The 18,026-nt window shown below is 35.9% G+C and overlaps 1 protein-coding gene and 2 non-coding genes across 3 annotated transcripts; all 3 read right to left on the bottom strand.

Annotated features, from left to right (window-relative positions):
* Positions 1-11,652: 11,652 nt before the first annotated feature.
* On the bottom strand, positions 11,653-11,719 carry Smp_tRNA_02077_Gln_TTG.1.1. The gene has a single exon. It is a non-coding gene (tRNA).
* Smp_tRNA_01910_Gln_TTG.1.1 lies at positions 11,719-11,817 on the bottom strand. Its single transcript has one exon. It is a non-coding gene (tRNA).
* Positions 11,818-14,687: 2,870 nt separating this feature from the next.
* Smp_167510 (hypothetical protein) lies at positions 14,688-18,026 on the bottom strand (the record flags this gene model as incomplete). The annotated part of the gene is made up of 3 exons (XM_018790758.1): positions 14,688-14,899; positions 14,940-15,036; positions 17,604-18,026. The coding sequence occupies 3 exons, from the start codon at positions 18,024-18,026 to the stop codon at positions 14,688-14,690; spliced, it is 732 nt and encodes a 243-aa protein (XP_018645997.1).

The following is an 18,026-nucleotide window of genomic DNA, read 5'->3' on the forward strand; positions in this document are numbered from 1 at the left end:
GTGTGGTAGTATAACCACTTGACTGCACCAGTTCTAGCCAGCCTGGTACTCGTTTGTGGACTTGTATATCTTTTAGTTGAGTGGATGTGTTTGTCTCAGGTCTATAGGGTTTCTGGAACAAGTAGTTACCACATTATCAGGCAGGAGGTTGGTTGATTGCAACGTGAAAAATAATAGAGTGAAAATTCGAATGTTAAAAGAAAATGATTATTTCAGCAAAAAATTAGTAGATAGGTTAATTAACCAGTAACCTGTCTCTCGACCACGAGAGACAGATAACCCCGACTGGTGCTGGTATCATAACCGGTATGGCAAGTCTTCTAGAAATTGCAGGAAGCCCTACAATTACCCGAACTCCAAGTCGACCGACACAAATAAAAACTTGAGAAACTTCCCAGCCGACACGCGTTAACGGCAACCGTAGCCGGTGAACATAGTCACCCCTTATACGTCGCGGATGTGACAACGAAAGTTCGCTACCTCGTCGACACTGGCGCAGAAGTTAGCATTCTTCCGCGAATTCCAACGACAGGCTTCGCGAGTCTGTTTTAAGCTTACAGGCGGCGAACGGAAAACCGATCGCTACGTATGGTAAAAGGTACGTCTACCTTAACGTGGGTTTACGCAAACCTATCCCTGGATTTTTGTGGTCGCAGACGTTTCTATGCCAATCATTAGTATAGACCTGTTACAATACCACAATCTACTCATCGACACACGCAAACGAAGGTTAATAGACGGAAATACTAAGTTATCCGTTTGCGTAACTCCTTTTTCTGGTTGCAGATTATCCCCAGTCACAATTAAGCACACCATAGACCTCTTATATAAACAATTACTCGATAAATACTCCGGGATATATCAACCGCAACCGAAATAGCCATGTGTAACCAGCAATTTCGCACATCCCATCTCGACTACAGGACCACCTGTATTCTCAAAAGCATGACGACTGGCTCCCGAAAAACTTAGGTTGGCTAAAAACTAATTCGACCACATGATAGACTTAGGAATAGTTCGACCGTCAAATAGCCCTTGTTCATCTTCTTTGCACATAGTCCCTAAAAAGGACAGCAATGATTGGCGTCCAACTGGTGATTATCGGCGTCTGAATGCTAAAACCATTCCCGATCGTTACCTGTTGCCTCACATTCACGATTTGACAGCTACCTTGAAAGGTACAGCTGTTTTTTCAAAAATCGACTTGGTTAAAGCTTATAATCAAATCCCAATGACTAATGACGACATTTCGAAAACCGCCATCATAACTCCTTTCGGCGTCTACGAACTTTTACGAATGCCCTTTGGCCTAAGAAATGCTGCTCAAACCTTCCGAAGGTTCATAGATGATGTAATCCGAGGTCTCAACTTCGTACATGCGTATGTTGATGACTGTCTAACAGCTAGTTCAGACAGTGAATCACATCTTCAGCATCTAGACATTGTTTTCGAACGACTTCAAAGACATGGCATTACTGTAAACATTCAGAAATGCCAAATCGGAACCAACTCCTTAGACTTCCTAGGACACACTAGTGATGTCCAAGGCATCCGACCTTTTAGAAGCACAAAGGCGCCATTCTGAATTACCCAGAACCGACCACGATTAAGCAGTTGCGCACTTTTAACGGCCTTGTAAGTTTCTATAGACGGTTCACACCGAATTGCGCATCCCTTATGAAACCGTTGACCGACCAACTTCGTGGAAATGCGAAACCAATTAATCTAGACGAAACTGCGCGAAAAGCATTCTCCACAGTTAAGGAACATATCGCTAAGGCGATATGGTGATCGTGTCCAGATAATATGCTCGTGTTTGGATGGCTTGGTGTGCTAAATATGTTGTATGCCATTGTCAGATCACCTCTTACTCTCCTGTTGCCCAAGGAGAATGATCCCAGGTGTTGGAGTCTTTCCTCGTAAGGTTTACGCTTTAGACCTGCCACACATTTAGTTTCTCGCCTATGCACTTGGTCTAAGATATTTGTGTCCCTTTTAAAGAGAGGGAAATCTACGATATTGTGGACTTCAAGGTGAAGCCGTGAAAGCCTTCTAACGTGTTAGGAGCAAACCTGGGGTGATTGATCTAGGTCGTCTTCTCACAAAGTAGAGAGTTATGTTTGCCTTACTTGTCTCTCCTATGGAGTTTGAGCTGGTGTCTGAGCTCTCTGTGGCTACAAGCCTGAGATCACGCTCTAAGACAGTAGCAAGCGGATTTCCACGGAAAACGTCGGTTGAGTGACATAGGTTAGAATCTGCATAACATGACATTTCGACAGTTTAAGTTTTAACCCATTATCTATTACCTATTCCTTCATTGTCGTAGAATTCTTTTGAGGCTCAAGTGAATCGATTTCGCTTTTAACGAACCCCCAGGTTGTTAGATCCATTTTGAAAGTGAAAAACCCTTCATGCATACATTTGTGATTTCTTCCTCGTGGTTTCTTTATTTGTATATATTGTTAACTTTTTGATGCTAATTAAGACTGTAACGCTTAATTTTTTTGGTTTTCTTATCGTTTTTATTGAGTCTCTATGTTCCTTACTGAACTGTATTTAGTTTGTTTTAATCGTTATTATTCTGGCGGCTGCTATATTGACTGCTCGCTCTTTGATTGTGCGGTTTGATTTTGACTGGGATCGTGCATTTTCGGTTGTAATTTGGAGCACTTTCCCAGAAATTGAAACACTTTGTGTTACAGAACAGCCGCTCAAACGGAATCTTACTTGATCTATCCAGAAAGGATAGAATAACACTCACCTTTTGGTGTTTTCGACTGAATATTTTGGTATCAATTGTTGGTTGAATAACTGGGTGGTAATATTTGTTTAGAACCGTTATTACCCCCAAAACACCTTGTTCTGATTTCGATTGGGGGTGCGCGTCTCTAATTTTACTCGTCAGTTATTCAACAAATCAAACCTAGTTGGAAACTAGGTTTGGATCTTACACAGGTTTTTGTATCGTCTGCACAGATCTGTTCCGTCAAATAAATTTTATCTGGCGGACTGTTAGTAAAGATTTAAAGCAAGAGTGGACCTGAGATTGTTCCTTGCGAATCTCTTGACCTTTCAACCCACCTATTCGCGTGCACTCTATTCACGTCGGCATTAAACATCCTGTTTTCAAAATACTTTTGAGCCACCATAAAGTTGAACCCAATTATTTAAAACCATCGTATATCATTTGAGTCAATTGTTAGGAAGTTCTTCCACACGATCCATCACCCTTTGATATGATATTTGAACTTTAAGTCATGGAATTCATATGTGAGTATAGGCAAAAGTGAGTCGCGTTCGATGGCATTTATTTGCATAAATTTTACTGACCTTTCACCATAGTATTAGCTACATTGTGGTGGTAGTCACACAATTATGTTTGGGACGGACAGGAATAGTCAGCCTTGACTGGAACCTGAAAAGAAATATTTTGTTTGATATTATACCTCTAGCAAACTTCTGCCTCTGGTAATTGCGATTGGTTAACGGGTTCACTAATGATTATAAGACACCCATCACTTTGATCCGGTTCAACCTTTGAGTGCCTGTACGACCTTTTCTCATGCATTTGTGTGCGAGAACGCGAATGTGGTAAAACGCATCTTACACTTATTCCATACACGATATTAACACTTCACTTCGCCTTGATTAGTAAGTTTCTATTGTTATCTACCGGTCTTTTGTATATCAAGTTTAGTTTTTGGCGCAGGGCATGGCTACTACTAATATCAACATGCGGTTGTGTTTCTACTGTCACTTCGTTTCTATTTTAGTTCTCCCTGGTCAGTAGAGTTTTTTACTAGAGCGTTGATTGTGTGAGATCTTACATTAGTAAACTGCTCCTTGATTGAGCTTGTATTAGTTAGTTGATTCTGGTTGTCGCCTTCTGGATTGAGGCGTGTTGTCTGCTTTCTAGAAATGCCTGTCCCCTTGATAAGTAATCAGCTTCGTAGTAACAGCTTGGTAACTGAAAACTTTATAGCTTTTTTGTATCCAACTCCGGACACATAAATTCACCATACAACCTATTTGCCGAAACGCTTTGGGTGTATTTTATTGTTTGAGTCTTCATAATCGTTTTAGAAAGGTATTTTACCACAATCGCCTGAATCGAAACACAGTTTTGGATATGTCCAACCGTATTTGTCGTTGATCATAAAATCTTCTTTATGAACATGTAAAAACGAAATTGGGGCTTAAAAGAATATTCAAATCTTTACTCCCGTGCCCGGAAAACGGAGAGCCAAATTATCGATGAATACCAATACTTACATCGTCCTCGCTCTGTGACAATGCTTATTTAACTAATCATTTATTTCATCGAAGTAACCTTGAGTTATGATATAAATTTTTGTTCTTTTATTCTACAGCCATTTGACAGAAATTTTTATTGCTCACACTTCTTTATTTAACTCACTATGTAATTGTCTTAAAACTTTTAAGGGACTGACTTGTATTGAGAACACACTGAAAGTGCTTTCAGAGCATTTCATTGGCCAGTCAGTAAAGCGCTGGAAATTTATCAGACAGTTTGACTTATATGTTGTATCCAAGGTTTAGGATGATGGTTAGTGGCTATATTTATTATGAATAAAAGAGTCGTTACACATGATGAACGCGCCTGTAAGAATGAGCCATGTCATCCGAATGAGTTGAACTTTGGAGGAATGTTCCTACCTTCTCCATTCTTGACTTTCTCTTCCTGTTAACTGTTGAATATCTATTTTCCCAGTTATCTCATATTCGGCTTTGAGGAATGTGTGGTTAGGACCAATACGACTTCAAATCGTCAATTTGATGTTTTTACCAAATAAAAATCAGAAATCCCGTCATGTTTCTCCTTTTGTTAAACCTGATTTTGTGAAAACTACATTGAGCGCTAATCGCAAGCAGCAAAACTTGCTAGTATGCTGAACATCCATGAATTGGGAAAAACGCGTTGGTTTTAAATCATAATTCGTTAGTTACGTAACCGCCATCATCTTCATTTTTAAATAACTGTTGAATGTCTGTAGTCTCCAATATTATGACCTCGCTTCAGCCAAATGAAACAAAAATATAACATCTCTCGAAACCATCTGTCTTACTCAGACAGAGCTAAAATCTCTGGAGATTGGTGACTATGGTATGTACTGGAACAAAAATCAAGCTTATTTTTTGTAGAAGAGTTCTATTAACTTTAGAACTGTACGAGATAGTTCACCTTGGGACAAAGTTTCACTACGTGTCTTAAAATGACCTGACTGGCAACACGCATTTGGAGCTTGAGGTGAAATAAACTCAATGTGCAAGGCGAATGTGGATTCTGCATAAAATTCTGCCAAACTGTCCGCTGATTCAAACCACTTGTACAGCATAAACTGAGGCAACGGTTCTATCGTCTCTTCAGTGTCGTTAGAGATTTAGAATCCGCCACATAATCCATAAGTTCCAATGTGATCATACAGATTCTCTGTCTTTATACCTAACCACGCCCTGAACCACTGCAATGTAGATTTTTTCGATAGAGGCAAAGTATTAAACCATTTATCTTTTATAAGTGACTGGACTAACCTCCATAGTTATTAATAATTCAATGACGCTTTAGTTTGGAACCAAAACTAAGAATTCCATGCTCTGCTTTTACAATGATGGAATAAGTATAACAATCTCAGTTTACTATCATACACATTCGAAATAAGGTGAATTGTCCTTCCGATAGGTCAAAAATTTTGAGTCAGTATCAAGCACAGTATGATCATTTACGTTCATCCTTGAAACTTTCTTCAGTAAATTTCCTTTCATATGGTCAGAAAGGCTTGTGGAATTATGGTCTGGTTTGGTATTAGTGCATTTATTATAACAATTATTCTAACAATAGATTTAGTCCACGAATCGTATATTTGTCATGATGCGACTACTTAGTTCAGAAGATCTCATATGGAAGTCACATTCTTGTCCACACGAACTCGTCCTGTCGTGAGAATCAGCAACATGATATTTGGCAATGCTGAAGAATAAATTTGAACAGAACGACCTCACCCGCATTGCTGAACCATGCCTTACTGATCAATCGTCCCCGAATTCTTCATTATTGACCTTCTCTCCGCGTTAAGTGTTGAATGTGAATTCCGCCACTTATCCTATGTTTATCTTCGAGAATCATATGGTCTGAACAAACTCTGCTGAAGTCACAAACCGCATGAGTTCCATAACTTAAAGTTATTCAGTCTCTGTCGTAACCTAAGTAACACTCCACTTTTTTTCTTTTTACGTTGCGTCAAATCTGCCTCATCGCCACCAGTTTCTTTAACATCTCTAAAATTACTAGACTGTCTACTACGACATGAATATATATTAATAGGGACCTGCCAGTCCACTATTGAACGATCCTTGAAATTGACTCTAGCAAATTTAGCTTGCACCGATCAGTATTTTCTAGTAGAATTAGTTTCAAGATGGGCTTTACAGTCAGTCAAAAAAATAATTCAATGGTTCCAGTAGGGCAAATTGTTTGGTAATTTCAAACAATGTTATAAACATCAATAACGAGGTTCAGTGGAGTAATGATACAGCAAATTGAACAGCCTGAATGACGTTGACAAAGGTATGAAGGAACGCTCAACAGATTAAATCCGCGAAGCCAGATTACCACCAAGAAAATCCCGTTCAATGTGCCAAATCTGAAATTCTTAGAAGTGCAAATAGACGTGGACTGGAGGAAGTACAGAGACACACGCAGTTGTGCATGACATAAAAGACTCCACAAAGTAACGTGTACAAGTGGTAGTGAACCATATTTTCCTCTACAGATTCAGCCTCTAATTTATTGGTAAACTTGTAAGTTCAGTAGTGGAAAAGCAGAAAGGTTCTTGTCAATCCAGGAATACTATTCTATCTGAAAAGACAAAAGTATCACCAGCGTCATAGCTTCAAAGCGAACAGTCAACCGTCCGAATCAATAACCTTACCGAGGAACTAGAAAATAAAGTATCTATCCCACAAATAACAGATTCACATAATCAAATGAAACGGAGTCACTCATTGAGATACTCATCCAGTATTGTAGCGGATGGAAATAAAAACTTCAAGTAGGACAGGAGTGAAACAGTAATCGAAGTCAATAACAACATCCCTGAGTAGGCTATCATTAATTAATTGGTGGCTTTGTTCAATACTATGTTTTGGTACAATATAGAATTCTCAGCATGATGCATAAGGGTCTGTAAGCGTTATAGTAGTAATGATTGCAACTAAGCCAAATGGAAAACAAATAATGTGTAGGTCAAGTCAGTGATGGAAGAATTAAAAAATAGTCGGACGGAAGAACAGAGAGATTTTCCGAAAAGTTTTCACGAGTATATACAAATGGATTATACAATGAGATAGTTACCTAACGTAGTCTAACAAACTGTGTTGGCCAGGTCGCAGTGCTTCTCCAATGTCAGTTGAAGACTAATAAAATGTTTCCACATAAGAGATTGACTATGATCACCACTAAATGAAGATTACGTACCAGCTATCAACTTGGTTCCCTCGGTAGAACAAAAACCAGAAGTCCGTTAATGTTTGCAATAAGATATATTTGTTGGTGATCTCGAAAGAATCCCGAGACCTGCCAAAATTTAAGGGCGGAACTGCCGAGTGTAAGCAAGTTGGTGCAAGGTCACAGGCAACGGAGGGAAATGTGCCTATAGTGCAGTTAAACAAACAAGTACAGTATAACAATCACTGGCACAATTGGTTGTAATAATAATAATTGTTTCCATCATACTAATCGCGTTCTCGTCATAAAAGTATGTTGCTACAATTCTATTACTAGTCTAATACAGTTGTTGGTGATTCCAAAAGCCAGTGACCATATAAATCAAATTAAATTACAAAGAGGTTTAATTCTAGTGTTAATCCAATTCTGCCATTGTTCTAGTTTAGTTCAATCTAATTATACTTTGGTTGTTGATTATTAATGTAAATGCTAGTGAATTCAGTCATTGAAATGTATATTCCATCACATTCGTATTCTAGTTTTCACTTAATTCATTTTTCCTCGGTCGTTTATTATAAACACAACGAATATAATGGTAGTCCATGGTTTTTTAATTGTCTTCAGCTTCAGTTTTTAAAGGACAAGAGGCTAGATGGCCTGTGTTAGTACTGGCGTTGGTGGTCTTTCAAGTGATTCGACTTTCTTTTGAATGCGTCAACAGATGGGATTCAGAAATATAATGTCTACGATGATCTGGTTGAAATCAAAATATTTGGCGCAATTACTACAAACACTGGTCCCAAAGACATAGGAAAGTCTTTGTCAAACATTGATACCATTGATAGCCTTGGAATTTCGGACGTGTTCAGTCCCCTTCTTTTTTTCCATCACAGCTTATTCTGATCGTTGTATTATTATGATCTGTTGGAACGTTACTTTTCTGTATTTGGATATTTCGATCAATTCAATTATCGTGATTACATTTATTTCGTTTGTGTTATTTTTTGGTTAGGTAGTTTCCAGTCTACTCAAAATATTTTAAAAATTCTCCTGATCATGAGCAAAGGTAGAAATTGAAGTTGACAACATTGTCGATCCTGAGAGCAACAGTGAAGCCTAATACAGGTCATAAATGCTGACTCGGATAACTAGGTAATATTTTATTTACATTAAATTCCAAGTTTATTAATTCAAATACAAAATCAGCAAACAATGTCCAACATATTTCGGCAGATCGGTATGTAACCGAGGATGTAATGAATTCCACTGATGAATAACGTGGTTTTAAAATTCATTGGTGTTTACCGGACACTTCTAGCACCTGTAGGTAAATAAAGCATATATTTCCATATTAAATGTAAGATGGAATCAGCCCAAGTTTTGATATATCATTCTTTATATTTTCCATTACAGAACCATTCATTTCTTCGTTTATACCTAAAGATTTCTCTGAATCTAAGTCCAAATTAGTTGACTCTGAAATAAATACGTCACCGAGTGATTGTAACCACCGTAGTTACTGGTCTAAACATCAGTGCATGGGCTCTTAAAACAGCTCCTTTGTGTGATAACTGCAAAGTGGACTACTGTGATCTTCAAAAGCGTTAAAATCTGAATGTATATCCAACCGTTCCATCACAGGTTCCATCGCGACGCCAAAGTGATGATTTGGAGTACTTGAATTATGCTATAAACTAGCAATCCTAGAAACGACGCAATTTATTCAAGAAGTACTAGATGAGCACGAACGAACGTGTTGTATTTGGAATTCAAAATCAAAACAGTCATCAATACAAGGGAATCATTGGTTCATACAAACACCACAACTACGTAAACACATATAAAAGATGTTCACTGTTATTTTTGTGTTATTTCAAAGGTCTATTGTACGAAAACAAGCCATATCTTCGGAAGGTAATCATTTGTTTCTTTTACAACTTCACTCATATGTCGATTGATGGAAACTGACAAGGTTTGAAAATTCAGGTGACACTCTACATCTCCGAACTCACCCGTTTCTTTTAATAGAACTTATATAATTGCAAAACGTAAATGATAACATATGAATAGCAATTTTGCATCGTGACTCACATACTTGGCTGTAAATTTCAAACATGAGATGATCAACTATCATAGTTAATCACTTTTATCAAAAAGCGAAGAATATGTTAGGTTCCTTTGTATTGTAGTGCGTGTTCCAAATACGGCTCACCAGCTTGTAGTGGATGTCGAGTCGAGGACGGACTATGATCACCACTACTATTCGATTGCGCGCCCACAAACGACTTGGTTCCTTTGATAACTCGTAAATCAGAAGGCTTTATTAATCCAGATCAAGTATATTTATTGGCGATCTCGTGGTATCGAAATAATACCGAGACGTGCCAATGGGTACAGGCGAAATGGGCAGTGCGTGAGCAAGTTCGAACCAAACAAGGCGGATAGCGAAACAAGAAGTGAATCTGATACAGTTAAACAAATACAGTAAAACAATCTCTGGTACAATTGGTTACAATAATAATAATTGTTTCTGTTATTCCAATCGTGTTCTTATCGAGACTGGCCGGTCACTACAGTATCATGAATTTGTAACTATATTCATAGTAAAACTACACAAGAATTATTAATTTAGGTTTTATATGTGATTTGTCGGTGAGAATGGTTCCATTGTATTAACGCCAAATTTGCATCGTATCTTTATGAATCACTCTGACAGTGATATCTCCCTTAAAACAGTCAACGTCAAGGAGTAAAAATCGAATTTTCGCGATATTTGGCGCTTCTTTTGTCTTCCTTTTCACCGCGTTTACTTTTATATTATCATCATTGCTTACTTTGATGTTTATTTGATAAATTGATAGTGACTTACTGTAATCGAAGCCGTAGAATTAGATGTAGTGAGCATTGATTGGGTGAACATAAAATTTACTGAGAGCATCGATACTGAGTAATTAAAGACAATTTATCTTAGGAGTTGGATTAAATGGATGTGCCTCAATAAGTATTTTAAATAAAACACTCCTGGAGTGACGAATAAAGCTGATGTCAACGATGCAAATGATGATTCGTCTGAAGCTTTGTTTAAAATATTAGGATTCCAGGATCCGAAATCTGTAATGTGACAGGATAGATGGTTATCCAAACTCTCTGAATATGAAATGAGATACTGTGATATTGATTCAGAATCAATGGTTATCATAATGAGACGAACAATTTATTTTTTGGCCTGTTTCAGAATTAGTTTTCATAGTTATCTGTTTTGTTTCTTCTGTTCTGATTTTCCTCTTATAATTATCAGAAAGCCATATGTCAATTTACGTTTAAACAATGATCCAATATTCATATTATTAGTGTGTAAATGGCGTTGAGTCTCGCTTGACTATGATCACCACTACAATAAGATTACGCGCCCAAAGACGACTTGGTTCCATCGATAACTCGCAAACCAGAAGACTTTAATTAGTCCAGATAAAGTATATTTATTGGAGATCTCGTGGTATCGAAAGGATACCAAGATGTGCCAACGAGTACAGGCAATAGGAGCAGAGAGTAAGAAAGTTCGAACCAAACAAGGCGGATGACCGAACGGAAAGTGACTTTGATACAGTTAAACAACAACGAGTAAGATAAAACAATCACTTGTACAATTGGTTATAATAATAATAACTGTTTCCATTATTCCAATCGTGTTCTCGTCGAGAAATGCAGGTCACTACAAGTGTTCGATATTTTTATAAATATACCCTCATTATAACAAAAATCAGGTAAAGGAATTTCTAGGATTGTGACTTTATTTCCAGAAATATATTTTGTGTAATACACTGTGGATGACAAATATTAAAAAGTTTTAGAATGTGAACTTCGTTTTTCATAATAATAATCCATCTAAACGATCGATTTAAATATTCATTCTTTTATGATTTAAATAATCTACAAAGTGTTTAAAATTTTATGGACTAATTTTTTAATTTATTTATTGTCATACCCCGATAAGGATAATGAATGGTAACTTTGAGAACTTTTTATGGACCGAGATGATATGTATATTTCCTATTGTATAATTGCTAAGTAACTAAACTATTCATGGTAAGCAGAGATGGACAGTGGCTAGCAGTGGAATCCTGGACGCGCGTTTCGTCCTATTTGGGACTCGTTAGCTGGATGCACCTGCATCTCAGAGTTGATGTTCACTCTGGGACTCGAACCCAGTACCTTTCGCTTCAAACGCCATCGCGTTACCCACTCGGCCACTGAGTCCTGATAGCCACTTGCTTGTGAATTAAAGCTATATCGAGGCAATACGCAAAGTATGCACATATGCCAATTAGAGACTGACCAGTTTCAGTCCTAACACATAGATGGGAAGATTCAGACAAACAATACTAAATGAATTTAAACTATTCATATTCATGTCCCCCTTATTATGAGCTTTATTTTGACCTATAAGCTATTGTTATATGGTTTACCATTCCTGAATTATGCCCTGTCTATTATTTACTATCTCCCCTATTCACAGCCACATTTGGCTAAATCTTGTTCACATGATATTTTCTATTTATGGGTAAGATGTGGTCAGTTTGATTGATATATAAGCTCAGTATGTTTGAAATATAATGATTCATACCGCAGAGGCTGTTCTGGACTAGAAATGGGGTGTGGGCTGTTCCACAGCTGGATCGACAAGTTCTCTTGACTGCTCATACGGTTTCCGTGTGTCACTGTTCCAATCGATAATTCGCTGCTCTCTGATTGGTGATCTTATCACGTCATACGTTAACAGAACATCTAATCGGCCACAAGTTATGACATTTATCAAATGCCTTAATATCTATTCTCACATGGTACTAATAAGGGAAGTATTGAGATACAAGAAAGAAAATAGTAAGTTTTGAAATTAATTTAGACTAAGCAAACACTTATTATATTAATATGTGAGTGAAAAAAAGAAGTGTTATATCGGTTGCATGCGTTCTTGCCCAGTTGATATATAACGTGATGATCCCCGCCAATGAGAGAGCAGTGTATTGTCGAACAGAGCAATGATACACGAAAACCCGTATGAGTAGTCTTGAGTACTTATCAGTCCTGCTATCTGCCTAGCCCAGCCAATGAAGTCCAGAACACCAATAGCAGCCTCTGAAATATGAATCATTGTTCTCAAACATACTGGGTTTATATACCAAACAAACTGACCACATCGTACCATAAAATAGAAAATAACATTTGTACAATAATTGGCCAAATGTGGCTGTGAATAGGAGGAACAGTAATTAGTGGACTAGGGATAACTGAATAATGGTAAATCGTATAATAATAGTCTATATGTCAAAATAAAGCTTATCATAAGAGGGACACGAATATGGATACTTTAGTTACTTAACAATTATACAATAGGAAATATACATATCATATTGGTTCATAAGTAGTCCTCAAAGTTACCATTCATAATTCGCCACGGGATATAACAAGAATTGATTAACTTATGATATATACATTACAACGATTCAACATGATTCTTAATCAAAAAGATTTTAAAAACTCATATGAGAAATGAGAAAGTTCAAGGATTCATATTTCGTCTTGACAATTATAACCTTTTAATCTTGAATATTGTTACTTAGTAAGCGACATATAGTTGAATAGGTGTTAAAAATAAATATGCAATACAATGAACAAAAATTAATGGATACTTGTAAATTGTTGATTTTAAAGTTTCTTACCCATAGTTAATACTAACATTATTACTTCATGTTGTAGGCCGTTTCGATAAAATGTTTTCCAAGTAGTCTGATTACTTATAACAACAGAATTTTTCTAATGTGTAACTAATTGAATGAAGATGTGATTGACCAGTAAGTGAAGACAAACAGCTATTAAGCTTGTTACATGTTGTGAGACCACTAATATCATGAATGCTTTGAGGTTATTGATTTAAACACTGATTTCACTTTGGTCTCTACTCTCTGTTTGAACTGCCAGTATTTGTGTTGAATATATTATTGTCTATTCTGTTATTTGGTTCTTAATTAGTGGTCATGATTTGTGAATCTGGATATGATGTGATTCAATATTTAACTTGTCTATCGATTCGTAATAATATTCTATTATCATATTACATCCAAATAAATCGAAATTATCATATTTTTAAGTAACAGCAGTTTGATTTCTATCTCCTTTGAATTTTTCGTTTAATAAATATAGTCAGAAATTCAATGAAACTACTACTGTCAGAAGTAGGAGATAGTAAATTCCATGTGATAAATGTAATCAACTGTACATAAAACACATGATACGAAATTTTTTCAAGGTGGATTCACTAAATTCTGATAAGCATCAGTGACTGATGAAACTCATTTGCATTAGTGACATAACAAATGTTACCGTTCTACTGGTTGATTGTCGAGGAATATAGTGTGTTGAGTGAAGTCGGTTAATCTTGAGTAAACCCATAACTCTACTAGGAGACTTAGCCTACGTTAAATATTCAATTAACGGGATACTATTTATTTATTGGAGTTAAATGTAGAAGAATTAATCCTCTACAAACTACAGAGTTAAGAGATTCCTTATTGAAGAAAATTGGTTCGAAATTACTTTTTTCTTTAAATAAGTGATGATTTCATACATAATTTCAAAATTATTTACCGATTTGTACAAACAATAGCCTTACCGAATATAATAGTTTAAATTAAAATAAATTTTAACAGTTGAGATCATGAATCAATTGAAGCTAGACCACCATGGAAAACCTGGAAGCACTGGACGGCCGTTTCATCCTATTGTGGGACTCCTCAGCAGTCCACATCCACGATCCCGCCTATCGAATCTCGCAAGGCAAATAAATTTAGATTATATTATAGGCATAAATTTGAAGTAAAATTTTTTCGTACTAAACAGAAAATTTTAAGTATGGAAGAAAGTCATTATATTCATTTACAATACTTAATATTTAAATATCAAGGTGTATGTTATCAGTTTGTGATCAGTTGTTTTGAAAAGAAACCTATTTAGAAATTTAAGTTGTGAAAAGCCTCATTTTAGTGACAGTTTGATACTGATTTCATTCAGAAGAAAATTGAGGTAAAGATAACTAATCTCATTTCTCGGCTCTGTTATTAGTTATCCAAACGTATTTCTTCTAGAGAGATAGATTCTATGGTCTCGATTCCTCCATAATACTTCCAACTTATTAGCAACTTTATCTAAGAAAACTTCATGTGGATCACGAAATTGAAGTCGATGTCTCTGTTGTAGAAAAAGTCAACATTAATATATTCAAAATAAAATAGTTTACTGTAAAACATTTCTCTCTGTTTGGGTATGGATCTTTTGGTAGGTACAGTTCTTTATCCCATTTTTTGTCTTGTTTTAATGGTTTCAGGAAAAAATTCGGAAGTTTTCGTAGAACTGTGTTTTCACAGTTTGTTCCCCATACTAGAGAGCACAGTTAAATTGATTTGTTATGCATACTTACTTTGTTGTCTTGTCTTCTTTAGGAGATTCAATTTCATCGGATCTCTTTCATATGTTGTAATAAACTTTGGATATTTACTTTCATTTGTAGGAGTCAACTGAAAATAAATAAATAAATATTAATCGAACAATTTCCACATTTTGGCACCGACAATAGTTATGTCATAGGGGGCAAAATAAACCTTGATATTTGATGTCAGTTGTACATAATTTGCACGAATACAATAATATCACACATGTATCTGAAATCACCTGACATTCGTCAGTAAATTTGGAGACAGACAGTACTATAAACAATTTTATAGTACCTTTCTAACTTTAAAATAAATTATTCAGAACATCAGTTCCAATTTCACTCTCAGTTCTAATATCACTCGATGTTAACTGCACTTATTTTGTGCTAATTAAGCTGCAGTCTGGTCGAATTTCGTTCCCAGCTAATATTGATGGAACATTGAGTATCTAAATTAATGTGATCTATTTAATGATCTGATTTTTCACAATCTACTGTTTGCTGCAACTTTATCCGAAGCACGAAGGTATGAATTTTGTGTTTTCTATGTTGGACTCACTGATTGTATTATATTTTATCGTTATATCTAGTATCCGGATGCAAGTACAAATCTTTATTCTCTCCGTTATATTAATTTTATGTAAGAAATACTCACTGAATGGTTGATTTCAAACTGTTTCCGTTTAAGGTTATGCGAGAAATAGGTGTAAATTTCAATGGGTTCATGGAATTCCTCACGATTTACTAAATCTTGATGAGAAATTAGAGTAATGATAATACTTGGGCCAACAAATTACCTCTTAAAACTTTCCATCGTCTAAATGTTAAAATACATTTTCTGTAACAAAGGATTTAAAGCAAAAGTAATCAAAAGAACTTTGTTCTCTATCTGTAGTTCTTAACATTACTTGGTGTTTTAGGCTAGCTCAAGAATACTTGACTTGAGTTTCGTAGTTGTTGGCACTTGTTAATAGAATGAAATCTCTCTCTACCCATCCGCTAGTCCGTGTCCTTGAAGATTCTTATCATCTTTATCAACCTAGACGGCTTGGTATTTTTTTTATCTAACAATGTTACCATTAGGCTGTCCAGGCAGTAACTGATAGTCTCAATTATGTTCGTTTATTCTAAACCTAGGTGCTAAATGAAAATCAAATTATTCGATTGACTAATCCCTGTCACTAACAACCCAGAGGTAACCATTCGAAAAAGAATATATGTGATAAAAAAAGTTTTTGTTGTAATTAGTACGTTAATGACAATTCTAAGCCATTTATAAGTAAAATTATGACACAATACAGTGTTTCTATAGGTCCATCACTGATTAACCATTACGAAGAACTCTTTGAAACATATTTGACTCAATCAATTCATTAAATCAACTTGATGAAACAATCCAGTCATCATTTAAAACTAGATAAATATCAACTGATATCAGGGAATCATTTTATCTTGATATAGTTATGCAGATGTTGAGTTTACTAGCTACATGATAATGTCTCAATTTGCAGTACATGTTTCTGGGGAAACAAACGGTTTCTCAGTATTTCAAAAGTATTTTGTTAATCAACACAACCGAGTAAAAAGCTTAGTTCACAGCTTACTTTAATTTCATCGAACATAACTCATTCTTTCTCTCTGATTTTGTTTAATAATATATTAAACATAATAACAAATACCATAGCTTTTGACAGTTAAGACATAAATATTTAGAAGACAGGAAGATTTTGAAACAGATTTCAAAATAACACCTAGCTTACTAGATCTCCATTTTGGACAAAACAAAAATCATAGTTGAAATCATGAGTCAATTGAAGCTAGACCACTATGGAAAACCTAGTGGGAAGCAGTGACCAGTGGAGTTCAACCGAGTCTGTTATAGAGATATCAACTCACTGAAGACATTTGGTGAACGGTTGCTCAACTTCGTGGATCAGTTGAAGCTAGACATTAACACCGTTGGATACCGGCTCAGTGGTCTATCGGTTAAGTGCTCTTGCGCGAGACTTGTAGGTCCTGGGTTCGAATCTCGCGAGTACGGGATCGTGGATGAGCACTGCTGAGGAGTCCCATGGTAGGACGAAACGGTGCTTCCGGGTTTTCTATGGTGGTATAGTTTCAATCGACTCATGATTTCAACTATGAAAATACTGAATTCTCCATAAAACTCCTTCTGATCTAAAAACAAAAATCATCATACTCCAAAATATAGCTCTTTAATATTTAGAGGAATCTGAGACTAGGTACTTCGATGAAAGTTTATAATTACTGTATTTTATGCAACTAAATGACCTTCGTGACAAACTTAAAAGATTTTTGATAAGTTGACGAAGTCTATGAATTTATTATATATTTTTATTAATGGTCAACCTTGTTGGGTAGATTTGGGAATTATTTATCACGGTAAAAATAAACTAATTAGGAAGAAGCTTTTTTCAATAGATCAGCACGAAATACATTTTACTTCTAGTTATTGAGAATTTTGCATCAATAGTGACCAGTCTACTTTGTAAAACGAGAAAGATATAAATTATATGAACTGCATTGTTGATTAACTCCGCCAGGAGCAAATATCACCATAACAGCACAATATAATGATTTAATTAAAATCTAATATTCACTTCCCAAAACATAGTTCGAAAAAAAACTTACTCCCCGATGATCATGTGGTTTGGGCATTATATATGGACCTGGTTTAAACGACCCACATTTGACAAATAAAATCTTGGCTGTGTGAGGTCTCATAGATCTGACAAATTTTAATCTAGGAATTGTCTCTCTATCATGTTCCCCAGTTGATTCTGTAATCTTATTATCATCATTGTCGTTATCCTGTTTCACAGTTTTAATTCTTTCAGGTTTTATCGATTTACGACTGTTTCTTTCAGGGGGATTCGGTTCCCACTTGTATAAACTGAAATCTTGTGCTGGTATATTCCATGAACACTTTGGAGAAGGATCTGGGAAATGTAGTTTATGAGTGCCACTTCGTCTATTAAATGAAACTTTTGCTTCAATAAATGATCGTAGTGGAAATGTGAAACAAGGGAAATCGGTTACAATAGTTTCTGACAT

This window comes from Schistosoma mansoni (assembly GCF_000237925.1).
Source record: "Schistosoma mansoni, WGS project CABG00000000 data, supercontig 0037, strain Puerto Rico, whole genome shotgun sequence".
Taxonomy (NCBI): Eukaryota; Metazoa; Platyhelminthes; class Trematoda; order Strigeidida; family Schistosomatidae; genus Schistosoma; species Schistosoma mansoni.